The sequence below is a fragment of the Marmota monax genome, unplaced genomic scaffold (genome assembly GCF_021218885.2).
Source record: "Marmota monax isolate L192 unplaced genomic scaffold, Marmota_monax_Labrador192_F-V1.1 WCK01_AAM20220418_F8-fsc00048, whole genome shotgun sequence".
In the NCBI taxonomy this organism is placed as follows: Eukaryota; Metazoa; Chordata; class Mammalia; order Rodentia; family Sciuridae; genus Marmota; species Marmota monax.
In genome coordinates, this window is record NW_026694895.1 from 3,015,514 (window position 1) to 3,041,525 (window position 26,012).

The following is a 26,012-nucleotide window of genomic DNA, read 5'->3' on the forward strand; positions in this document are numbered from 1 at the left end:
TATCTCTTGGATGTTTTTCTCGTGGTTTTTAACCAGCCTTTCTGAGGTGGCTATGCTCTTTTCAAGATGATATATTTTGACTTCATTATCTGATGTTCTGGCTTCTACTTGCTCCACTCTGTTAGTGATACTCTCAATTGAGTTTTTAATTTGGTTTATCATTTCCTTCATTTCTAGAATTATTGTTTGGTTTTTTTTTTTATAATCTCAATCTCCTGATAAAGATGCTTAACTTCTTCTTTTATCTGTCTATGTAATTCATTTTCAAAGTGTTCTTTCACTGTTTGGATTTGCTGTCTCATATCTTCTTTAAGGTTCCATTCCATCTGTCTAAGGTATTCCTTGAGTTCTTTATATGACCATTTTTCTGCTGACTCTAGGTCCTCCTGAATATTTAGGCTGTCCTTCATTGTTTGTACTCCTTTTCTTCCTTGCTTTTTTATGCTGCTCATGTTACTTCTTGTTCTGTTTGACTGCTGAGTTACTGTTTACTCTTATAGATTTATTTGATGCTTGAGAGGAAAGATATTAGAAGGGAAGGGAAGAAGTCACTAAAGAGAATGAGAGTAGGCAGGTAGAATTCAAGGAAGGGGGAATAAGAAAATTGAAAAGAAATGAAAAGACAAAAGAAACAAGAATAACAAAGATTAGATAATAAAGAAAGAAAGAAAAGAAAAAAAAATTTTTTAACAAAAATAATAGTGATAATAAAAAATGAAAATTAAAATTAAAAAAAAAATAATAATAATAAAATAAAAAAATTTAAAAAAAATAGAAACATTGAAAAAAAATTAAAGAACAACAACAAATAAAAATTGAAAATGAAAGAAAAAGAAGAAAAAAAAGAGAAAAAAAAGAAAAAGAAAAGAAAAAAATGATAATAATAATAATAATAAATGCAGTCCTAGAGTTCTATTAACTTCTCTTCCAGTAGGTGGAGCTGTGCCCACTGGGCCAAGCTTCTCCTCTCAATAGGTGGGAACCATTCACTGTGCAGCAGCTCTTTCTCCTAGACTGGGCGGGTCTCCAATCCTGAGTGTCTAGGGCCTTGTCTTGTGTTTCCTCAAGCCAGGCCGTGCTCACCTGTGGCGCTCACCACAATACTGGCTACACGCCAGGTCTGCTGCTCCTGGGAGCCCTGTTTTCATGAACACCTGGGCTCACTCTCCCTGTTTGCCTCCCTCAGACCCTAAGATTGTAGAGCTGGGGGCTGAGATCCCCCAGCGAATTTGCTTGCCCTCCTGTAGCCACGCCCCCGGTAGCTGGTGCAAGAGACCTCAGTTGTCAGCACTGGTGGGAGCGGTAGCTGGGAGTTCCTCGCCGCGAGTCCCGCGCCACTCCTGATTCCCTCGGTCTGGTTATTGCGTTCACAGGAGAGCTGGGAGTGGCCCTTAAGTTTTCCCTGCTGTGTGGTGAGAGATGACTAGGGGATTACACACCTGTCGCGCTGGTTTCAATGCAGTTATCTCCTCTGCCCGTGACGCCATTTCTCTGCCATGGTGATATCCCATGCAAATGGTGACCGTTTGTTCCCTTTGCCGGGTGACCAATGCAACGGGTGGGTCCTGACTGTCTCTCCCAATCTCCGTTTCAGTCCTGTGGCCACTGCCTATGAAGGCTCGGTTGGCTTTTACCTCTGTAAGTTCCTAAAGGCCGGCCAATTATTTCAGCGGGATCGTTAGTGCTGAGTCACACGAAGCATGCGAACTGGAGCTTAATTGCCTCCGATTCGGGCTCTGTGTGTGTATTCTGAGGGGCCCAGCCTGTACACCCCAGATCCACGTCAGCTCAGCATTGCCTAGTGATCCTGAGCAAACAGCATTTAGACAGTTTACGGCTCCCTATGCCCGAGCAGTTGAAGATGTCAGAGACTTGATCTCTCTGCGCCTGCCACCATGTTACATCTCCTCAGTGATATTCATGTTGCCCTTACAGCTTCCTGGTATAAGCAAGTTCTTGGGATTATACAAACTGCTGCTTCTGTTTCCAGTCCAGATTTCTAGAAATGAAACCCTGCCGCCTTCGCCTCCGTCTCTGGGCCGCGCTGACGAGCGCCGCGCTTGTCTGCAACTGTAGCAGAGCCGCCCTGGCCTCCGCAGCTCTTCAGCCCGGTGCCCGGCCCCAGGGGCCCAAGCGGCTGCTGCCGCGGCTCTCCGTCCCCCTCCTCCGGAGCACGGGTCCCCTGGCAGGGGGGTGCAGAACGACCCCAGAGCAGGCTCTGCCCGAAGGTGCAGCGGCAAACAGGCCACCGAGACGCTCGAGGCTGCAGTCCAGCCTTCGGAGGACAGGGCTCGGCACGCAGCCCAGCTCCAACCTCTAGGTGCGGCTGCCGGACAGTGTATACAGAGCCATCAAGACAGCAAGCAGAAAGCAAATGGCGGCTCCCGCGGAGTGGATTTTCGGCACAGAAACCACAGCCCCGCCAACAATCCCAATCCACAAACTCTCCCTGTATAAAAAATATTCAAAAAAAAAAAAAAGAAAAAAAGGCGGGGCACACTGAGCTTTCTTTGCCTCGGGTACTTACAATCCACTGCTGATTACACATTCAGCTTCTCCGCCCGGAGCGAAGCGAAAGAGGAAGCAGATGGGAGCAATGCGCCCCCGGCTCTGAGCAGCCAAGCGTCTCTTTTTTGATTTCTTTGTTCTTCCTGCTCCTTGGCAAAGTGGTCCACTACAGATTAACGGTGAAAGGAGCTTTAACAGACTGTGCGAAACCTCTATTAAAGCCGCTGCTTTGAGCACCACGCTCAGCACTTCAGCAACCCCCGTACGCAGCGGCCATCTTCCAATTTCTTGGGTCTTTTGTCTTTATTTTTTATATTACTTTTTCAGCCTGTTATTTCCAGCCAACCCAACCTCTGTGTGGTTACTGATTTCCCTCCCTGCACGGGACACCATCTCTACATTATTTTTAAACGTGGCACTATCATAGCCATGTTGTTCTCTGGAGATGTGATAATTTTTTTTTTTTATTTACTCTCTTGGCCAGTGATGAGTTATTTCAGAAGCTACCACTAAATTTTTCCTTATTACAATGGATCTTAACTTACAGGCAAAGGAACCAGGCAAAGCCACTTATCTGAGGCTTTTTGTTTTTTCTCTTCAGTCTTCCTTGATAATTTTTGATGTCTTTCTCCCACAGTGTGCTTCATCATCTTTCCTGAGTTTCCAAGAATTATACTAGCAGTACATCAGTGATAGTTTCTAAGATCCTTGTCAAGGTTTAAACTTTTCCTCATGAGTCAGACTTTCCTACTGATAAGCTTTCCCTTATCCTAATTCATGCCCTCAGATCACTCCACACCATCAGGATCCCATTACAAATGTTCCTGTGTCTCCTACATATTTATATGCCTTGGTTCTGTGGCAGCTTGTGCAACTTCCATTTTTATCTTTCATACTGTCAGCATTTTCCAGCTATATTATGCTGTAACTTCATGGTAGTTATTGTTCTCATGTCCAGAATGGGAGAAGATAGTTGATCCTGAAATTGGACACATGATTTCTTCTAAGACTTCTATAAGCTTCTGCACCATGTTCAAGCCAAGTGGAGCACCAAATTTAATAAGGAGTGGGATAATTACCCAGGTGCAGACAATTCAGGGCAGTCTTGGATTTGGAAACTTTTAGTACATTAACTCAGTGTCCCTATTCTGAGTCTTGCCAATGAAGGCACTGACTAAGCATAGAGGATGCTGGTACTAATATCATTTACTAGAGCTCTGCTACCACGTTAGGTCCTGGATCTGAATGATCTTTTTTTTTTTTTTTTTTTTTCTTCCTTCTTACTGCAACAAATGAGTCTCTTTATATACTCCCAAAGAGGCCCTCTGGCTTTCAGACTTCACACCTTAAGTATTGATTAATCAATATAAGATTTTCATTGTTTTTCATCAATGACTGGGCAGCCCCATCTAATTCCATAGTACTTACAACACTATCTTTACCAAATGTCCCATCAGGTTGAAACAGTGCATCTACCAATGTATCCTTTGATTATTGTTCCATCCCAGTTCAACACCTGCACAGGCTTAACAATTACACTTCCACAGCATGCAACAAGCTGTCAGGATTCTGCCGGCTACTGTAATTAGGATCCTCCTTGCTAGGAGGCCTATGAATAGTCCATTTCCAAAATCCCATTTTAAATTCTGCTTTAAATTATTCATATTTATAAGTTCTATTAGTTCAGGTTCCCCAGGAAAAAGCTTTAAGACAGAAATTTTTATTTTTGTACCTGGATGCTCTTAGGAAGAATACTGATATATCTGTAACTTTGGGAAGTACAGTTGAAGAGAAAAAGAAAACTGCAAAGATGTAGAAGCCTCAGTTAACTTGTTGGTGAGCTCTAGAGTTCAGATTGCCTTCAAAATTTGTCTTCTGCAAGATGGTGGTGTTGGACAGTTGTACTCACCTGTCAAATAGTAATTGAATGAGTTCTGTCCCAGGAAGAAATTGTGAATTTGCAAGAATGAAGCAACATTTGGGAAACTTCTGTAGAAGTACTTAATTGACCTATGGGAATTAAATATTCTTGTTACAGAGGGAATGAATGTCTCACGATTGAGAAGTGAATGTCATGGGAATATACAGTATTCATTACAACTCTGAAGTGAATACATGGTTATATTAATTTTGAAGTAATTTATCGACTATACACTCAATTATTTTAAATATTTACACATACTATAACTTTTCAATAAAATATTAAAAATTAGAGAACAATATGTGAAAATTATGGAAAATAGAGAGTAAACATAGCAAATTTAGGCCAAGAGACAGCAAAGAGATTGGAATACATTGTTACTAGAAGATGAATAAATTGTTACTAGAAGACTGCTGTGTCAGTTTCAGTATACTTCTATTTATCTTGCCTTACTTTAATAAATTTATTTTTTCTTGTGAATTAATGAATAACTGAGTGGAGTTTTCATCCTCTCTGTTTGTGGAGTTGTTTTTTCCCCTTTGATTTTTTTCTTGTGCCAAGGAAAACCAAGAGACATCATCAGTGGAGATGTACAAAACACACCCAGTGTTCATAGCAGAAATCAGTTAGAATTCATTATTTTAGGAAACCAAATTAAGATCCATTAAAGGATTCATTAAAGGATCAGGTACGTAATGTCAAAAGTGAAGTATTCCTTTACCACTCAGCGGGGGAGGCTGACCATCTAATCTGTTTAGCTTTCTTTCTTTTCTGTCCTTCAGAAAACACACACACACACACACACACAGTAAACCTTTGAGAATCTTACAGTAAGGTAATCCCAGGATCATGAAATAGTAGGGAAAAAATACCCTTTTTGAAAGATTTGTAAAAAAAAAAAATTATTGCCCTGTCAAGATTTTTTGTAGTATACAACACCAGGGGGAACATAAATAACCATTCAATTTATGTTGAAATGCTCCACCAAAAAAAAAAAAAAGTACAGTTCTATATTTTATACTTTTTTAAAATAATGGCTTTAAACAATACTAAAAAACTACTTCAGAAGTTAATATTATTACCCTGCTTTAAAAGAGTAAAATAAGCAGAATGTATCAAGAAAAAAAAAAGAAGAAGAAAAACAAAGAATAATTATAAAGTATGGGAAGAGATGGGCATGGCAGCTCACATTTTACATTATGGAGTTCTCAACAAGGGAATTTATAAAATGATTTTAGACATTGGGCTGTTTCAAAAGAACTGATTTCCCCCCAGAATAATAGCCATGACATTCATCCATCTGTTACCAAATTCTGAGGTGATTATTTGGCATCTGCATCAAGCACTCTTCTTTATTACTTGGTTTATTTGAGAAGGGGCAAGGTTGTAATACCAGGGTAGGAGCAATTCTTACAATTGCCTCTACTTCCCTTTTTGGGATAGTTCTTTAAAATATTCAATAACAAATGTCTATCACAATAAAGAAAGAAAATTTAAGACCTATCAATAATATTTCATTTTACCAAGTCATGGTGTTTCTATTAAATACAGAAAATTCTGAATTGTTTAAAGAAATCCAGTTAGTGTAAAATATAATACAGAAATGGGAAAAAAATAGGCCTTCATTTTTTATTAATTTTATGGTCTGAAAATAAGAAAGAATTAAGCTATACTAATAGTTAATGATTATTTTGACAATAGAACCCTTACTACAGCCATATATTTGTGTTACTCAAATAGGGCACTTAGGGTAAACATATACTTTCTTATTTTTTCTACATTCACAAATTAAAATTCATGACTATAGAAATATTATAGCAGAAAGAATGAGGTGTCAGAAATAAAACATCATAACATCAAATTAGATAATAACAGCATTATTTTTTTAAAAAAATTACCCAGATTATTATATGAGAGTATGGGATGATGATGAGGAGGAAGAGGACAGAATATGGTTTCTATGGATATCCTGATGACTCTTACTTTTAAAAATTATTCACATTTTTAACTCTAAAATGTTGAGGTCGAGTGTTTGCTTAGGTTTAGAATTAGGAGATTTATTTTTATTTATACAAAATATTTTTTGTATATTTACATGGAATCCATATATATATAAAACATTCACTTATAGCTTTACCCTTGCACCATATCAAATTTTGGGTTATGTTTTCCTTTATCCTTTTCTATAAGCTGGGACACTTTAAGTTTACTCATTTTCAGCTAAAGTTTACATCATAATCATAATATATTTTAGATAGAAAAAATTAAAAAAAAGAAAGAAGCAATAGAAATACCTCCAGCTATTTTAGAGATAAAGAATTGAGAAGTCATTGAAAATTTAGATAAAAAAATTTCTGAAAATATTCCATTTTCCTGGGAATATTCCATTTTGTTTGCCTATTCTACAGTCCATTGTCTTATAATAATTGAGAAACAGATTAAAGTTACATATCTAAGAGAGATAGTCATAAATTTGAGTTCTACATTTATTTTTACAAAAGCCTTTTGCAGGGTACAATGGTTAAAGCATAGGAGACATTTCAAGAGTTTTGCTACATAGAATCTGTAAAGAAAAGGATTGGAAGACAGGATGAGTCCTCAAAATCCATGTGGGGAAAGATTATATCACTGGAGGAAATTATTTAATAGTTCATAGAATTTGGGGACTTTAGAGGTCACAGAGATCTTGACAGGGATCTAGGAAGTGGCAAGTATAAATCAGCTGAAGAGAGACTGCCTCAGAAAGGATTAGACTAGTAACAAGTGAAAAAAGACTCTGGACTACAAGATTTCAGAGAAAGAAATCTGGAAGAAATTAAGTAACCTCTGGCAGATAGAGTAACAAAGAAATGATTTTGTTTGCAGGGGTTTTAGAACACTGAAAACAGTGCAGCCCTAGCTGAGTCCACACCAATGTCCTCTTTTTTTTTAGAGAGAGAGAGAGAGAAAGAGAGAATTTTTTTTTAATAATTTTTTTTTTTTTTTTAGTTTTCGGCAGACACAACATCTTTGTTTGTATGTGGTGCTGAGGATCGAACCTGGGCCGCACGCATGCCAGGCAAGTGCGCTACTGCTTGAGCCACATCCCCAGCCCCCCAATGTCCTCTTTGAGGAGACAGAGGTCATTTAACTTTAACTCTGTCAATAACTTTTCTATCTCAAAATCTGTCTGTGGCATCTTCCTTTATTTTCATCTTTGTGAAAAAAAAATAGTACTTTTGTTGTAATTTCTCTTTTCCTTATGTCTCTTCTCTTCCCTCCCCATTTTTGCATCCAGTTCCAACTCTCTGCTGGACATCTCCACCCCTGTGTTCCATTAGCCACTCAAATTGGATCTTTCAAACAGAGCTCACTATCTTTCTCACAACCTCAACCTACAATTTTACTAGATTTTTCTCTTTCTGACAATGGCATTAGTGAAATAGCCATGGGTATCCAAATAATTAATAAACAGTGCCCAATCATATTATTCATAATCTGTAAAATGTGAATAAAATCATAGTGATAGCTCAGTAGCCACCTGTGGAAATGGCTTAAATTAAGCAGAATGAAAAAAAAACACCAAAGTGTGATTGAGCAAGGAGTAATGAAAACTCTCTGAGCTGGTGATTTACTTGGGAAACAGTTTGATTTTACCAAATAAAATTGTATTTGCACCATGCAGAAATTTTCATTCAGGATTACATTCTTATACCCAAAAGAAAATCATAGAAATATGTAACAAAAGAAATTAAGTAATGTTTATTCTAGTACTAGTCATAGCACCAAGGAGTCATTGGTGGTAGAAAGGATAAATACATTGTAGTGTATTTGCACAAAAGAATACTATGCATAGGTGGAAACAAACTGCATCTCCATGTCATGAATTGATGAGTTTCACCAACATAATATCAAGTACAGTGCAAAAGATTATGTACTGCCACACGCAGTGGCACATGCCTTTAATGCCAGTGGCTCGGGAGGCTGAGACAGGAGGATTGTGAGTTCAAAGCAAAACCAGACTCAGCAATTTAGTGAGGATCTAAGCAACTAGGTGAGAATCTGTTCCTAAAAAATGCAAAAAAAAGGGGGGGGGGGGCTGGGGATGTGGCTCAGTGGATAAGCATCCTGGGTTCAATGTTACAAAAAAAAAATTATGTACTATAGGTTTCTGTTTATATGTAAAGTTGTAAGTAGCAAAAAGCCTAATGGTAGGAAGTTAATGATGCTAGATATATAACAGATTAAATGAAGATCTTCCCCAAACCTATAATATTCTTTTTTTCTCCTTTGTCCAGTTTTCTCTTATTCATGTTACATTCCCCAAATCAAAGATATTTTTATCTTTACTCCCACAGACTTTAGGACTTGAATCATAAAATTGATCACAATATTCTGATTATCTTTTGATAGATTTTTTTTGTTGATTTATTTTTGCATTTTCATCTCTGTTTCTCCCCACATACCCCTGTTTAATAGCATGTAGCCCAAGACATAGACTGTGTAGAAGTAAAATCTTAAAATAATCCTTTTCTTAACCTGAGGATTTGAAGTCCTTCCTCATTTGGTCTTTCATATTATTTTCCATTATTTGTTTCCAGTAATTCGGGTACTCTATTATATATGTAAAAACACTGTGTAATTTACTTTTGTTTATTCTTTTATTCAAACTCATTTTTCTTTCTTTCCATCAATGCCTTCAAATTATCTTAGTTAAAATTGTATTCCCTGATAACTTATATATTGTTTCCCTCTATGTGGAAAAGTGTTTCTCATATGTTTTATTTTCATTTATATTATAGTAATTTTTTTTATTATTCTTATTCTCCATATTGGACTCTAAGGTGCTTAAAGCCTGAGACAATTTATTACTGAGCCCCTTTTCCCAAACTCAGTATGTTTCACATGGAAGGAATTTTGTATAATTGATTGAACTGAATTCCACTGAATTAAAATAAGTATACTCTGCAAGGAAGTATTGTTTCACATTAAACATAAAAATGTAAGAAAAGGAGAGTTGAAGATTTTAGAAGCACTGTAAAGCAATATGATCTGGTGAGTTGAATTTAAAACTCAACCTATATACTCATTAAGAAATAAGTATGTGACATCAATGTTTATAGCAGCATAATTCACAATAGTTAAGCTATGGAGCCAACCTAGGTACCTTAAAACAGATGAATGGATAAAGAAATTATGGTGTATATATACACAATGGTTTATTACTCAACCATAAAGAATAATGAATTTGTGATATTAACTAGTAAAATGATGTATCTGGAGACTATCACACTAAGTAAAATAAGCCAATTCCTAAATGGTGGAAGATTTTCACCGATATGTGGATGCTAACATACCACAAGGTTTGGGAGGGGAAGAATAGAAGTTTAGTGGATTAAACAAAAGGGAATGGAGAAAAGGGAAGGGGGTAGAAATAGAAAAGACAGTGGAATGAATCTAATATAATTTTCCTATATACATACATGAAAATACCTAAGTGAATCCCTCCAGTGTGTACATCCATAAGAATGGGATACTAATTAGAATAATAGATATTCCATGATTGTATAATTTCATCAAAATGGATTCTACTGTCACATAAAACTAAAAAGAATCAATTAAAACAAAGCAAAAAAAAGATATATAGAGAAAAGTTCAATGGAGTAGAAGGAGATCAAGAAGAAGGGAGGAGAGATGGGAAAGGGGAAGAAATGTGGAAGGAATTTAATAAAATCATGTAACATGTATGTATAAATATTCCACAGGAATTTCACTTTTATATATATGTAGAAAGTACCAATAAAAAATAAACAAATAAATGAACAAAAGGAAGATTGACAGAGTAGAAGAAGGAGAATAAGGTAAAGGAGGAGAGGAGGGAAACTGAGGTGAAATGGGACTGAAATCAAATTCCATTCATGTATGATTTTGTTAGTATGAAACCAACTACTATGTATAACTATAATAAAAATAATAAAAAAATTTTAAATTAAATAAAACATGTTCTACTAAGTGTTGAAAGGCAACATTTCTCAAATTACCTATTATAAAGGAAGTAGGTTTTTATTTTCTAATTTGTTGCAGATCAATATTCTTTAAATAACATAAAATAAATTACTAAAAATGAAATGAAAATCTAAAACATATGAAGTGCAAGTTAAACTTTCATTATTAGATATACATAAAATTTTTTATTACATAGTCATATATATAAAACTATACCTATTATGTGCTCAGTCTGTGCTTAGTTTATTAACATAGTTCATGTTATATTCTAACTTTTGTTGTTTCACCTCTACCACTAAATAAAATATGAGTGATGTAGCAATTGCTCAAATTAGATGTTTATATAAGATATTTTGAATAATATTACATCAATATTTAAAGTTTTTCATGTATTAAATGAGATTTTTGGTGGTATCATTTGTTTTCTAATGTAAGCTAGATAGATGCACTGCAAATATGCTTAAGTAAATAGGCTTTTCATTTTATTTTAATGGACGAATAGAGAAACCAATCTTACAGGAGTATTTTTTAAGGTTTGCAAAAAGAGACTTGCAAGTGTTCTGTTGACCTCCAAGTGTTTGGCATTATTTTTCTTCAAAACGAAGAAAGTATGTAGTTTCAAAATTCATCCTCAATACTTCATCAGCAGCCAGTTTAATAATTTCATTTTTAATATTAATTATAAATCAATATTTGATGAAAGAGATGGTTTGTATATCCATGAATTTCCTACATATATATTGTCTTTATTCTTTCTCTTTTAAAAAAATCTTATCATTGTAAAATAAAACAGAAAAATTCCCAATGCAAGTACATAGCTTAAAGAATTGTTATAAGGCAAATATCCACCACCAGCTCATTAAGCAAAATTTTGCCAACCATTTAGAGGTATTACCATCTAAAGATTATATACCATCTAACGGTATTATCATTATCCCTTATCAAGGTTATATACCATCTAAGGTTATTATCATTATCCCCTTAGTGAATCCCTCCCTCTTCCAAAGCATCTATGATCCTTTGCTGTTTTAATAGTTGTTTTCTTATAAAAATGTTAGGCAATAGATTGTAATCATATGCAGTTTTTAAAATTACCTTTTAGAAGTCTTATTCAAAATATCTGTCCTGTGTTTCTTTGTCTCACAATTTATCTCTTCAAGGTTCCTGGTGGTCAACCTAGAGAGTTTTCCAAAGACTGGATTTTGCTGCTTGCAAGCTCAACAGTGCATTCAGCATAATTCTCTGTCTCTTCTGTTTTGTGAATTTTAGCAACTAAATCCAGAAGTGTATTCAGACTCACATTCTATCCTTTCTTGAAGACTAAAATTTCATGTTGGGCAAGACCACAGAAGACATAAAGTGTCTGTCTGGTCACCTCTGAATTTGTAATGTTGAGGCTTAATGTCTAGATTTATTAATTGATTGTGGAAGATGTTGCAAAATTTTGATATTATTATTCTACCATTTATTTTTCAATGATTATCATGTTTGTTTGTTTTTTTTTATAAAGAGGCACACTTATTTGGTCATTCATTTATAAAATTCAGGAAAGAAAGAGAGGTTAAATGCTTGATTTTTCCCCCTGGGTTTTCAGGGAGAAGAATGAATGCCTTATTATGTTCTGAAGCTGAATATTTTGTTTTTTCATAAAATATTATGGACTCACAGGTTTAAATATTTGATGGGTTACAATCCATTGTAATCATTATCAATATTGAAGCTCAAGTTATTCAACTTTTAACAGTGGGAGCCTTTCTAACTTACCTACTGATTTTCTTGGAAAAGTTGGTAGCATTTTTTGATAGCTAATAGTTTCCTCACAATCTAGCATGACAAAGTATTATTGGATTATCTTTTATATTTTCCATCCTAGACTTGGAATTAGTCAAGAGCTCAGGATGTCTAAGAGAGAAATGGTATTTTGAGATGGCTAGTTGGAATCTTTTCTTACAGAAAATACAAATTTTACCTTCTTAGTTTGGATGGTAAATGATAAGCTATGTATTTAAAAAATAGACTTGTACTAAGATGAAATAGAAAAAACTAGCTACTTTCCCATTTATTAAACTCAAGGATTTCATATTGATAGTTTAGTTTGACTTTGTCTATGGACCTCACACAGCATGTATTCCTTTTTCCTGGCTCATTTTACCCAGAGTACTGGTTTTGAGATTTTCTTGTATCGTACCATCCAGTGTTCATCCTTTTTTTTTAAATTGAGGGCTAGGATTTCATTTCATAGATGTGCAATAGTACAAAGTATATCCATTCATCTGGTTATGGCAATTTAAGTTTTTGGTCATTGCAATCAAGACTGATAGAAAGATTTGTGTATAAGCCTTTGTGAAGATATGTGCTTTCATTTCTTAGGAGTGGAATAGCTATGTTACATGATAGGCATATGTTCTAATTTCTAAGAAACAATTAAACCATATTTTGAAGGTTTTACATTCAAATTTGCAGTGTATGAGAATTGATAACCCCACATCCTCATCAGCACTTGCTTTTGTGGGGTTTTAATATAGTCTTTTCCACTACTTTCTCAGCAATTATACATAGTATTTTACATCTTAGGCACCTAAAATGCAACTCTGAAGGGAGCTCTTAAAATTATAGTTTTTCTTTCACAATTTGTTCTCTTTATTTTTATTATTTCATTACATGTATATGTACATCTGATATAAATCATGATGGTTTTGCTGCTTCCTTGGGCAATAAATTACTGGAAGCTACACACTGTGACTTTTCACTTTATCATCAAATATGGTCACAACTTAACTCAGTGCTTGAAGTATGGTACTTTTGGGTTAAAATCATTGTGAGAGTTTTAAATCTTCATATTTTGTGATCATTTCTATTTTCATTGTTTGGTATACTGATTGTAAATCTTATAAGAAAGTTAATTTAAGCTTCTAATGTGTAATAAGGTTGAACATAATTAATACAAATTTTACCTTCTTAGTTTGGATGGTAAATGATAAGCTATGTATTTAAAAAATAGACTTGAAAAAGAATGAATTTTACAATAAATTGTAAAATAGCAAGTTACAAGAAGTTACAAAAGAAATATGTTTTGATTATTTTTCTTTTCAGTTTCAAGCGATATCTGCAAAACAAACCTTAAGTTTTACCAGTGCCACCCTGAACATTCCTGAGACACTTGGCATATATGTTCACTAGTGTTCAAATCGATCTACTCCCTGTTGAAACAAAGACCACTGACAACACTCTTGGACACCTCAGCGAATTGTTCCTGAAGTTTTAGAGGCTTGCATTCAGCAGTTTTCCTTTTTTGGGGAGTGGGAAAAAGACTATTTGTTTTAAAACCAAACCACTAGGAATATATATCAAAATCTTGACACAGGAAACAGACAGGTTATATTATAATTTCAAATAATAACCTGGTGAAAAGACCCCTTATCAAAAGATAAGGTGACATTCTGGCGCTGGATTGCTGCATGTGGCAAAACCCCAAGTCAAAGTAGTACTTGTAAAAGGTTTATGTGGGGTGCCCCTCCTTGGCTATGAAGGAGTCACAGCTTGTCCTAGTCCAAGCTGGTTATTTTTTGAGCTTCCTGTTGCCAGGGAATTATCTCCATAAGGCTCTGTTAACTCAGGGACTAAATTACCAGTGCTGTATTTAGGGTTCTATTCCATTATCTTCTGTGAAAATCATTTTTCCCCCAAGTCCCATACTTCACAACTTTTAACCAGCAAACAGCCCCATCTTATTGTCTATTCTCAGATGCTGGTATATGTATCACAATCAAACCCCCTTTCTCCTCAAGGGGAAAGTGTCACTGCAAGATCTTCCTGTTAAAGCAGCAGAAAACCTAAGGGCTGACATGCCAGTGGAGGAAGCTTTGCTTTCCATACTCAAAATGCTGTTGTCTCTCATGTTTTTGCAATGGTCTCTCCCAGCTGAGAGATGCAATATACAAACTTCAAGAAATGCACATTTCTATGGCCATAAAGGACATATGTAAGGAACATTTAAAAGTTCTTATCCAAACTATTCTCCCTTCCAACACTACATCTTAAATTCACTCCACCCCTTGTATAGAAAATAACACCAAGCAAAATAAAGACCTGGAGAGCTTTTCCCATTTCTAAATTAGTGATCTCCTAGATTTTGTTTTATTGCTTATTGAAAATGATATAGGTGAAAATTCTGATAAAGAAGAGATTGGCAACAAACTGAAACACCATACCTCTAATTCCCAGATCATTGGCAGGTTGGAAGAAACTGCCATCCTGTAGGTACCTGTATTGCAAGAATCTGGTACCTTGGAAGGCTCTGACTTGGCACAGGGGGCTCCTCTATTGTGAGAAAAGGCCCTTGCCATGTGAAATTCAGACTCTAAAAGAGTCTCCTGTTTGTTTGGTTTTTTCACTCAAATTTTAGCACCAGTTCTTTTCCATTTCACTTTCTTATATCAAAACATAAAAGAACCACTGTCTACAGTCACGTGACATATGCGTTCACTTGTTGCCGTCCTTAGTTTCTTCATTCCTAAACTGCTTAAAAGACTAAAATTCCCTTTCTTCTTTTTTTCCTGCTGTCATCCCTGGTGGCCACTGGCAAAGAGTTTTATTTCCCTCTGGATGAGAGGTTTTTTCATTTTGTTGGTGATAGTTAGGATGTGGTTCATGTGGTCATGCACAGGCTTGCTTACTCCATTGGCTTAGCTGCTGATTCACCTGAAGCACCTCATGCCCAGCAACCATTGAGTCTTTGGCTTTGTCATTGCAACCCATGATACACTCTGCCAGATGGACCAGAATCTTCTCAAACTCATTGGTCATGAAAGCCTGGACTTGAGCCAGTGGTGCATAGCAACACTCAATACACTGGTGCACCTGCTACATGGAAGATAGGTTGATCTCACAGCAGCTGGAATTATTTTTGTTACTATTGCTCTGTAGTATAGTTAAAGGTCTGGTATAGTGATGGCACCTGCTTCATTCTTCCTGCGAAGGATTGCTTTAGCTATTCTGGGTCTCTTATGTTTTCCAGATGAATATCATGATTGCTTTTTCTGTTTCTATGAAGAATGTCATTGGGATTTTGATCGGAATTGCATTAAATCTGTATAGTGTTTTGGAAGTATGATAATTTTGATGATATTAATTCTGCCTATCCAAGAGCAAGGTAGATCTTTCCATCTTCTAAGGTCTTCTTTGATTTCTTTCTTTAGGGTTCTGTGATTTTCATGATATATATCTTTCACCTCTTTCATTAAGTTGATTCCTAAATATTTTATTTTATTTTATTGAGACTATTGTAAATGTTTTCCTCATTTCGCCTTCTGAGGATTTGTCACTGATATACAGAAATGCCTTTGATTTATGAATGTTGATTTTATATCCTGCTATGTTGCTGAATTCATTCACTAGTTCTTGAAGTTTTCTGGTGAAACTTTTAGGGGCTTCTAGGTATAAAATCATATCACCAGCAAATAGTGCCAATTTGAGTTCTTTTCCTACGTGTATCGCTTTAATTTCTTTCGTCTGTCTAATTGCTCTGGCCAGTGATTCAAGAACTGGGTTAAATAGAAGTGGTGAAAGAAGGCATTCCTGTCTTGTTCCAGTTTTTAGAGGGAATGCCTTCAATTTTTCTCCATTTAGAATGATGTTGGCCATGGACTTAGCATAGATAGCCTTTATGTTGTAGAGATATGTTCCTGTTATCCCTAGTTTTTCTAGTGTTTTTAATATAAAGGGATGCTGTATTTTGTCAAATGTTTTTTCTGCATCTATTGTGATGATCATATGATTCTTATTTTTAAGTCTGTTGATGTGATGAATTACATTTATTGATTCTGGATGTTGAATCTACCTTGAATCCCTAGGGTGAATCCCACTTGATCTTGGTGCAGGATCTTTTTGACATGTTTTTGTATTTGATTTGCCAGAATTTTATTGAGAAATTTTGTGTCTCTGTTCATTAGAGATATTGGTCTGAAGTTTTCTTTTTTTGATGTGTCTTTGCCTGGCTTTGTAATCAGAGTGATGTTGGCCTCATAGAATGATGTCTTCTGTAACCCTTTGTTCATTCAGTAGCATATTATTTAGTCTCCAGGTGTCGGAGTGGATTTTATTTCTTATTTTATCATTGATTTCTAATTTCATTCCATTATGATCTGATAGAATTCAGGGTAGTATCTCTACTTTTTATATTTGCTAAGAATTGCTTTGTGGAATGGTATATGGTTTATTTTAGAGAAAGATCCATGTGCTGCTGAGAAGAAAGTGTATTCTCTCGTTGAAGGATGAAATATTCTATATATGTCAGTTAAGTCTAAGTCATTGATTGTATTATTGAGTTCTATAGTTTATTTGTTCAGCTTTTGTTTGAAAGATCTATCTAGTGATGAAAGTCATCCAAAATTATTGTGTTGTGATTTATTTGACTCTTGAACTTGAGAAGAGTTTGTTTGATGAACGTAGATGCTCCATTGTTTGGGGCATATATATTTATAACTGTTGTCTTGTTGGTGTATGGTTCCCTTGAGCAGTATGTAGTGTCCTTCTTTATCCTTTTTGATTGACTTTAGTTTGAAGTCGGCTTTATTAGATATGAGAATGAAAATCCCTGCTTGGTTCCGCAGTCCATGTGAGTGGTATGATTTTTCCCAACCCTTCACCTTCTGTCTGTGGATGTCTTTTTCTATGAGATGAGTCTCTTGGAGGCAGCATATTTGTTGGTTCTGTGTGTGTGTGTGTGTGTGTGTGTGTGTGTGATCCAATCTGCTAGTATGTATTTTGATTGGTGAGTTTAGGCCATTAAAATTCAGGGTTATTATTGAGACATGATTTGTATTCACAGACATTTTTGTTTAGTTTTGGTATTTAACGTGATTTAGTGTTTTCTCTGATTAAATTTTCCTTTAGTGTAATATCTCCTTCTGTTGGTTTTCATCATTGTTTTTCATTTGTTGTTCTTGGAATATTTTGCTGAGGATGTTCTATAATGCAGACTTTCTATTTGTAAATTTTTTAACTTTTGTTTTTCATGGAAGGTTTTTATTTCATCATCAAATATAAAGCTTAGTTTTGCTAAATTTAAAATTCTTGGTTGTCATCCATTTCTTTCAGGGCTTGTTGTTCCACGATCTCCCAGCTTTGAGGGTCTGAGTTGTAAAATCTGCTGAGATACGAATTGGTCTCCCCCTATAAGTGATCTCATCCCACTTTCTTGCAGCTTTTAAGATTCTATCCTTATTCTGTATGCTAGGCATTTTTATTATAATGTGCCTTGGCATAGATCTGTTGTAATTTTGTACATTTGGTGTCCTGTAAGCCTCTTGTATTTGGTTTTCCAATTCGTTCTTCATGCTTGGGAAATTTTCTGATATTATCTCATTAAAGGGATTGTGCATTCCTTTAGTTTGAAACTCTGTGCCTTTCTCTATTCCAATAACTCTTAGATTTACTCTTTTGATGCTGTCCCATAATTCTTGGATGTTCTGTTCATGATTTCTAGGTTACTTCACTGTGTGATCAACTTTATTTTGCAGATTGTATACTTTGTCTTCATTATCTGATGTTCTTTCTTCCAAGTGATCTAGTCTATTGGTTATGGTTCCTATTGAGTTGTTTATGTGATTTGTCATATCCTTCATTTCAAAAATTTCTCACTTTTTTTTTCTGACTCTCTATCTCTCTCTTGAAGTAATCTTTTGCTACCTGATTTTCTCTCTTTTCTCATTGTTGGAGTGATCGATTTTTGCCTGTATTTGCTCATTTAGGTCATTCTTTAATTTACAGATAATTTTATCTATCTATCTATCTATCTATCTATTTATTTATTTATTTTTACAGCAGTCCCACTGGGGAATGTAGAATTTTTTTATTAATTAATTTATTTATTATAATTTGTTATACATGACAGCAGAACCTACTGAACTCCTTCTCTGACTTTTCATCAACTTTGCTGTCCGTGGGTTCTGTTATTATAATGTCCTGGTTTGTTTGGGGCACTTTCCTTCCTTGTTTTTTCATGTTGTCTATGTGTCTTCCTCTCTTGCAGTGTGGATCTGAGATATTACAGTTTATTCACTGTATTCTTATAGTACCTGTGCAGATTGTATGTACCTCATCTTGATGTTAGGCTTCCAGACCCTGCTGGTGTCCCTCAATGGATGCTACTGAATCCTGGATCTGGGTCCCATACAAGTTGGTGTGGGTGGACCTGGGCTCTTGGTCTTCTCCTCCCTAGGTGGTCCGCTGGTCAGAAGGAGTGAGTGATCCTTTGCCAGGGGCTAGGCTCTGGTGGGTGTCCGCCCTGCTGGAGCCTGCTTTGTACCTGGGATCCGCGCAGGCTGGTGTGGAGTGGATCTGAGTCTCAGGGCTTAACCTCCAGCTGTAGTCTGTTGGTCAGAAGGGGTGGTCCTGCACCAGAGGCTAAGCTCTGGCGGGTGTCTGCCTCCCCGGGGGAGAGGTGGACCAAGCCTGCTGTACGCTTGGGACCTGCACAGGCGGTTGTGGCTGGATCTGGACTGCTGGGCTTGACCTCTATCTCTACATTTTCTATTAACATGATAGTCTGACTGTACTCTCTTAAGGGGAATTCCAAATTTCGTCTTTAAAACAGTTGGTTTTTTTTCTAACGTCTTTGTTTTTATATCTCTGAAGGGAAGACTGTGATCATGACCTGCTAATTTGAAGAACTTCATACTATTCTAAGTAGCTTGGGTTTAGAATTTTTCAGATATGCAAAATATCTGATTAGTTATACATCAATATCTCTCAGAGTACTGAAGTAAGTCTTCCTACTTTATTTGTATAGTTAAATATTTGTAGATCTATATATTTATATTTAGCTTAAATATATAAAGACTCCCTTATAGGTGCCACATGAAATTTAAACTATGGCCACTAGAGGGAGCGCTAACATAGACAATACAATTTGTAAGCTCTGGTTCTTCTCTCCCTTTAGTGTGAAGAAGTTTAGAATTTATTTTAAAACCTTACTTTTTAGATTTATCCTTTGGAAAGCTGAGAAATATGATCTGCCATAAATTCACAAGGATGGCCACTATTTTACTCTTATCTCACAAATTTTCTGTAGCTTTGGGCATTCTGAAGTGTGAATGGATGATTATTATACAAAACTATAAAGATATCAGTCTTGAGGAAAAAATTCCTACAAGGACCCTGAAACAAACATTAATACATAAAAAAACAAGAACTCTACTATAATTTATCTAGCATAAATATAATTTATTTTAATCAAAGTTTGAGTTCTAGTCCAGTTAATAAATTGTTTTTACCCTGAATGACCCTGTATCTTTTTGCTCTGTATTATTACAAAATTATTTCTAAGGCAATTTGGTCTCTACAGTGCAATGATTCTACTCCTTTAACACCAATAATTTACTGTTAGTCTTACAATTTTCACCTGATATATTTTAAAAATACAGTAGTTTTAAAGTTATAAATATTGGAAAATAAACCCAATTGTTTTTAGAAAGCTTATTCCAAGAACTTATGTTTAAATCTCTCTGTGTATTTATATATTTATAAAAAACATTAAAATCCTAGATAAATAACAATTATCAAAATATTTTAACTTCTTAATGACATTTGAGTATTAAAATGTCAATATTTAAATGCAACATAAATTTAAAATGAAATTTGATTTTTGCTTAAAAGGCACTGTTAGAATGAAAACAGAGCTGAATTTTAACTTACCTACTTAAAAATAATTTAAAAAATTAAAATTTCATTTATAACAATGGAACTTCAAATAGACTTTTCCAGTTTGGAAGTTGGAGAAATATTACATGAATAATGCAATATTTTGGAAAATTAATTTCTTGCTTTCTAAGCAAATTTTCAAAAAGACACAGGATATAAGTTTTTAATAAAGCATTCCTCTCATTAATTACTCTTTATTACCATAGTTAAATTGTTATTGTCTGCCTAAAATTTATAAGAATCCTGTTTTTTGTTGTGGATGGGGTTAGGACTGAGACCTTTTTCTTTTGAAAAATGTACATGCAATCATGAAATATAACTCAAAACATTCTGTGGATCCAATACTATGTAAATATCTTTGAGCCTACTAAACAGATTCTACACTTGGAGAATTGGAGTTAGAGAATAGTGGTATAAACAATGTATCCTGAAGGAAAATTCAGATTCCTCATTAGCAATTGAAAGTGAATAAACTCCTCACTATTCTTCCTACTGTTAGTACAGAAGCCTGGACACTGAGCAGTGCTGAGTGACTGTCTCTGGAGGTGCAAGAAGAAAGTCCCCCTTAAACTGACAAGACTCCTGGGCAAAGTGGCTCAAGCCTATAATCCCAGGGGCTCCTGAGGCTGAGACAGGAGGCTTGTGAGTTCAAAGCCAGCCTCAGAAAGGGGCTTAGCAACTCAGTGAGACACTGTCTATAAATAAAATACAAAATGGGACTAGGGATGTGGTTCAAAGATTGAGTGCCCCTGAGTTCAATCCCCAGAACCAAAAAAACAAAACAAAACTGACAATACTAATTAGGTATATTCTGTCTTCGTGAAGCTCTTGTGTTAGATGTTATGAAGAAACTCTCAATGTTCACTAATTGCTACCTATTCCTGGTGATTCATGTTGGAACAAACAATCAAAAGTAACCTACAGTGAATTTTTAAAGTCCTTAAAAATATAAAATGTAGAAATGAATGACATTTTGGCACACAAGCTTAAAATTTATTTTTAGTCTTTTATTTGAAAAGGGAAGAAGACAAAAAAAATAGAGATTAAAATGTAGAAAGCTTCAATATGATCCCAAGAAACAGATACTAGAAACTTCCAGATAAGTCTCGGGATAGGAGGAGTGAATGAACATCCATCACTATTCCTGAAAGAGGAATCATCTCCCAAAGTGGGCACTGCCCCATACTAATTTCCTTCTTTCAAATATCTGAAATGCTTTTTTTTTTTTTTTTTGGGGGGGGGGGGAAATGAAGGTCAATAGAGGGGGTAGAGAGAGAAGAGGGGTGGGGAGGGGAGGGGGGATAGTAGAGGATAGGAAAGGTAGCAGAACATGACAGTCACTAGTATGGCAATATGTAAATCAATGGATGTGTAATTGATGTGATTCTGCAAGCTGTATATGGGCTAAAAATGGGAGTTCATAACCCACTTGAAGCAAAGTGTGAAAGATGATATATCAAGAACTATGTAATGTTTTGAACAACCAACAATAAAAAAAATAAAATGAAATGCTTATTTTGAAAAACTGAGTCTACATCGAAAAAACCTACTACAAAGTTAACTGTGAAATAAAGGGCTTAGCTTTTGAATCTTTGTATTCTAGAAAAGCATCCTGGAAACCTGTTGGAATAAACAGTGAGCCAGGCAATTAATATTATTTCCCATATAAGTAGTTTCCCTCCCACAGAGATGGGCTGTACATTAATTCATTTAACTATATTTGAATATTGAGCATGTTCCAGGTAGTTTCTAGGTGCTCACATACAATGGTGAACAAAAATAAATTTTATGATATATGTTAATAAAAATGTGGTCGATTCATAACAAAAACGTTCCTATTTCTCACCCACTTCTTCTAAAGAAGTGTGATCTTACAGCTCCTTCTTTCAAAAAGTAGAATCTACTTCCCCATCTTGACTGACTATGGGAATTGTTTTGGCGAGTAGAATATGCATGGCTGCCCTGGTGAATTCATTTGGTGGTTTAAGTATAGGGAGTTCTGTACCTGGGTCTCAAGGGCCCTTGTGTGTTGCTTCTGTGTCAGTTAGATACCTGCCACCCTCTGAGGAGAAGCCGGACAGCCTGCTGTTTGAAGAGAGACCACTAGGTAGAGAAACAAGTCACCACCACCCTTATGATGAAATCATCTTAAGGAAAATATCCATCAGCCCACTCTCAGCCACTTCAGTAGAGCTGTGCACCAGACCCAGATCTCACATCAGAGGCATGTATAAGACAATCAAGATTGGAAAAGCTGACCAAACAAGTTGTTCACATGTGATGTTTGAGGTGGTCTGTTGTACTGCAATAGCTAACTGATACAGATGCTACACTACAGAAAATACATGCAATAAATAAATATTTATTGTGTCCATCTACAACTGAAAAAAAAAATTAAAAATACATGCTTAGCGAAGGAATGCATTATATTGACTCAAAGAGTACTTTTTTTTTTCCAAAAGTAGATAAATTATTTCCTGAGCAGGAATTTCATTTACTTGGTAATGTTTACTTTACAACATAAGCTTGAAATAGAGACAAAATGTTACTTTATAATTAATATTTTGGTCCCAGGGAAATGGGGGACCACTTTAGTGTACTCTTTAAACACGAGGTTTGTAGAAAAACTTCTAAAGAAGGGAAATATCATGACCTATGAAATGAAGCTGCTCAAATAACAGAAAAGACTCAAGTTGGGTAGTGAAATTTTAAGAAATGAAATTTCAGTATATGTAATTTATTCCTATAATGATGATATGATTACTAGTGATCATTATGTTACTCTGACTTGTACACAGAACACAGAAAAAAGGCTAAAAATTATAATTATGGCAATGTCTAGAATAAAAATTGCTAAAACAGTTTCCCTTTTACTGTATTTAAATGTTGTCAAACATATTTTCTCTATTTCTCAGGGGTGTAAGTTGGGGAGCTTTATGGTGGTTTCTTTGTAGAATATTTGGGATTAATCTGGTGTGCTCTGTTAGTCCATAACTCTGGGATTTCCCACTGAGAGGTAGAGAATGATCTGTGTATACAGCTGAGATGTGGGGGCGGATCCCTCTTCCTATAGCCTTCTTCCCCTGCAGCCAATCTTTTTATTTATTTTTTTGGGGGTGGGGGTGAGGTGGGGGCTAGTAAAAGCGTCAATTTAATGAGAAACTACAAACTGAGACCAGGCCACAATTCATAATGACTGGAAGCCATGCAATAGCAGTGCAAGAAGAGCAATAGCAGCAGGGTTCATTGTCCGTGTGGGCAAGTTCATAGACAAACTATTCAGGAAATGAAGACAGGTTTGGGCCTGCACATTGTGCAGGGCTGATATCCACTAGGGCACTCCCACCGCTTGTGCCTGCTCCTTCCTCATCCCAGCCCAGTGCCACAGCTGTTGCTGTTGAGGTGTCCCAAAGAGGTAGAGAAACAGCAAGTCAGCTGGGGCAAAGGGCCTAGTGCTTTCCAGGAAGAGAACCAAGGCTGAAGGCGCTGTAAATCCCAGCACTTCTATAAGGGGGCCCCTCCTATCTACCTCTGTCCTAGCTGCAACACAGCAGCCACTGAATAGAGGTGGCAACCACACACAGTGAGGACACAGGTTAGAGAGAATAGGCTAGGCTCATGGATGTTCCTTCTAGCCCCAGAAAAATAGGGGTTCACAGAATCATGGCCAGAAAGGGGGTCTGCACACCAACTCAAAGAGGGTGGCGAAAGGATGAGCTGCTCTTGGTTACCAGGGCCATGACTTACCCAGCATCCTTCCTACTTTGGGCACTTGGACAGAGGGATGTCCTGGGTTTCCATATCTGAGTGCTGAGGGTCAGAGTTGGCAATCATTGATTCTGACATGCCCGTCTAGCACACCAGAGGTGCAGCATACCTCACAACAAACCCAGGCCTTATGACCCTGTTCTGCTTGGGTCCAGATGATGCCCTACTTCCAGCCCAGCAGGTCAGAAACTTCACTGCACAGTCTCTCTTGCAGGCCCCCAGACTAGGAACTGTTTTTCTGCTTTTGGCCTCAGAGAGAGTCAGGACCCGGTCTGGACCTTGAATGGAAATAGACAAGTGAGGACGCAAGTAAGAGACCCTTTCTAGCTTATTTTCTGAATCACAAAACACCAAGCAAACCAGCAACACAGAAGCTCAGTGTTATTCCTCTGCCACCGCTTGTCCTTGGCCTTTAAAACTCACAGAATTTTTGCTGAAAGAGTCAGATGCTCAAGGTAGGGCAAGAAGAGGACAGGACTTCCAGGGCATGGCGGCACAGATTGCAACCCCAAATGGAGGAGAAAAGACCACTGAGCACAGGGAATGAAACATAGGTAGGGGGCCACTGACAGGTTGGGGAGTCGGAGTTCAGCTCTGTTAGCACAAGCACTTGTATGTGTCAATGTAGATTTTGCAGCTAGGACACCTGTGTTTCACATCCTTGAAATCACGGATGAGGCAGGGGATCAAGCAGCAGCCCAGATCACACCCCATGAAGCAGCAGAAGAAACCCAGCCTGAGGTTTAGCAGGCTAACCTCATAGGAGATCTTGGTGGTGATGGCCTGATGGCAGTGGGAACATGTAGTCTGCACTGATGCATCATAAGATGGGAGGCCAATGTCTTCAGGGAGCAGTGGCATGCCTGGTGGGGGCTGCATAACAGCTGGGGAAGTACATCCTGGGGTGGCTGGGACTCTACTCTTCTCCTCCAGAAGCTGGGCTATAGGGTCCCCAGGATAAGGAAGGGGTGGCTTATTAAACAACTTTGCTCCTTATCCTGGACCCCAAATCCCTGGTACTCAGAGAAAGGAAGTGGGTAAAGGTCCTTCAGTTACTGGCCAGGATGGACAGGGCTCTGGGGAGCTCTGAAACCTGGCGCCCAAGGTCATGGGTCACAGTGATGGCCCGGATTGGACCTGCTCTTTGGAGGAACTTCCCAGCCAGCAGGTTCTGCGCACAGCTGCCCCCATGTGCCTGACCGCCTGTAGGACCTGGAGCCTCCCACATGGCCGGTGCCCTCTACCAGAAGCCATTCTTGTTCTGTTAGACTTATACAACTACAATGGTAGGCCTCGAAATGATTTCAAATGTCCTTTACCCAGAACGCCACGTAAAACAAAAGGCTTTAGTTTTTTCTGCAATAAATAGATAACATGGGTATATCAACACCAAGATTTTGCCATTGGATCACGTAAATGTGTGATTGGTAGAACTACTAAAACTCTAAGTTCCTAAGTTTTTACTGAAAAGCAGTGAATTGTACTTCTGTGTAATCTGCATTGTTTATTATTTGCCATTATTTATTTTTCACAACAGATCTCCATTGGGCACTAAATCTCATTATGTGGCAGTGATCAATGAAGAAAGGTCTTCCCTGGCCAGGTCTAGCAGCCAGTGCAGTAGTAAGTGACTGTCGCAGAGGAGACCCACAGCTGTACCACTTCACTCTTATGTCTGAAGCATCAATGGAAGGAAGGGAACATGTTTATACGAAACTTTCAGAGTGTTAGCTGGGCTGGGATGAATGTCAAGATGGTGTTCCCTTCTGAGTTGTATTCTAGTGTTGACATTTCATTAAAAAAAATAAATAAATAAATAAACTGATAGATGATTTCCACTTACCTTCCTCTATTACTAACCTCTACCTTGGATTTGGCTTCTTCATTGTAAAACCCAATATCAAGTAACTGAATTAGTTGAGGAATGGGCTAATCTGATTAGTTTAAAACACATGTCAAATATTAAGTTTTCCAGAATTTTAAAGGTATATTTGAAATTTAAACTGTATCCAAAATGTATTAGTGTATTATTAGGTGCATTTTATTTACTAATGTATTTACTAAATAAAGAAAAAACATGATTGATTTTTATTAAATGATTCAGAAATTATGATTTGTTGTCTCTGAT

General features: G+C 36.6%; 1 protein-coding gene across 1 annotated transcript; it reads right to left on the reverse strand.

Annotated features, from left to right (window-relative positions):
- Positions 1-24,481: 24,481 nt before the first annotated feature.
- On the reverse strand, positions 24,482-25,112 carry LOC124080855 (cell death-inducing p53-target protein 1-like). Its single transcript, XM_046426930.1, has 2 exons — positions 24,941-25,112; positions 24,482-24,876 (listed from the first exon to the last, which is right to left on the reverse strand). The coding sequence occupies exons 1-2, from the start codon at positions 25,110-25,112 to the stop codon at positions 24,482-24,484; spliced, it is 567 nt and encodes a 188-aa protein (XP_046282886.1).
- Between the last annotated feature and the right edge of the window lie 900 nt (positions 25,113-26,012).

Excerpts from the sequence above, each read along its gene's own strand:
- LOC124080855 (XM_046426930.1), bottom strand. The coding sequence starts at position 25,112 with ATGTGGGAGGCTCCAGGTCCTACAGGCGGTCAGGCACATGGGGGCAGC. Across the intron at positions 24,877-24,940 it reads AGCCCTGTCCATCCTGGCCA|GAGCAAAGTTGTTTAATAAG; the intron begins GTAACTGAAGGA and ends GTCCAGGATAAG.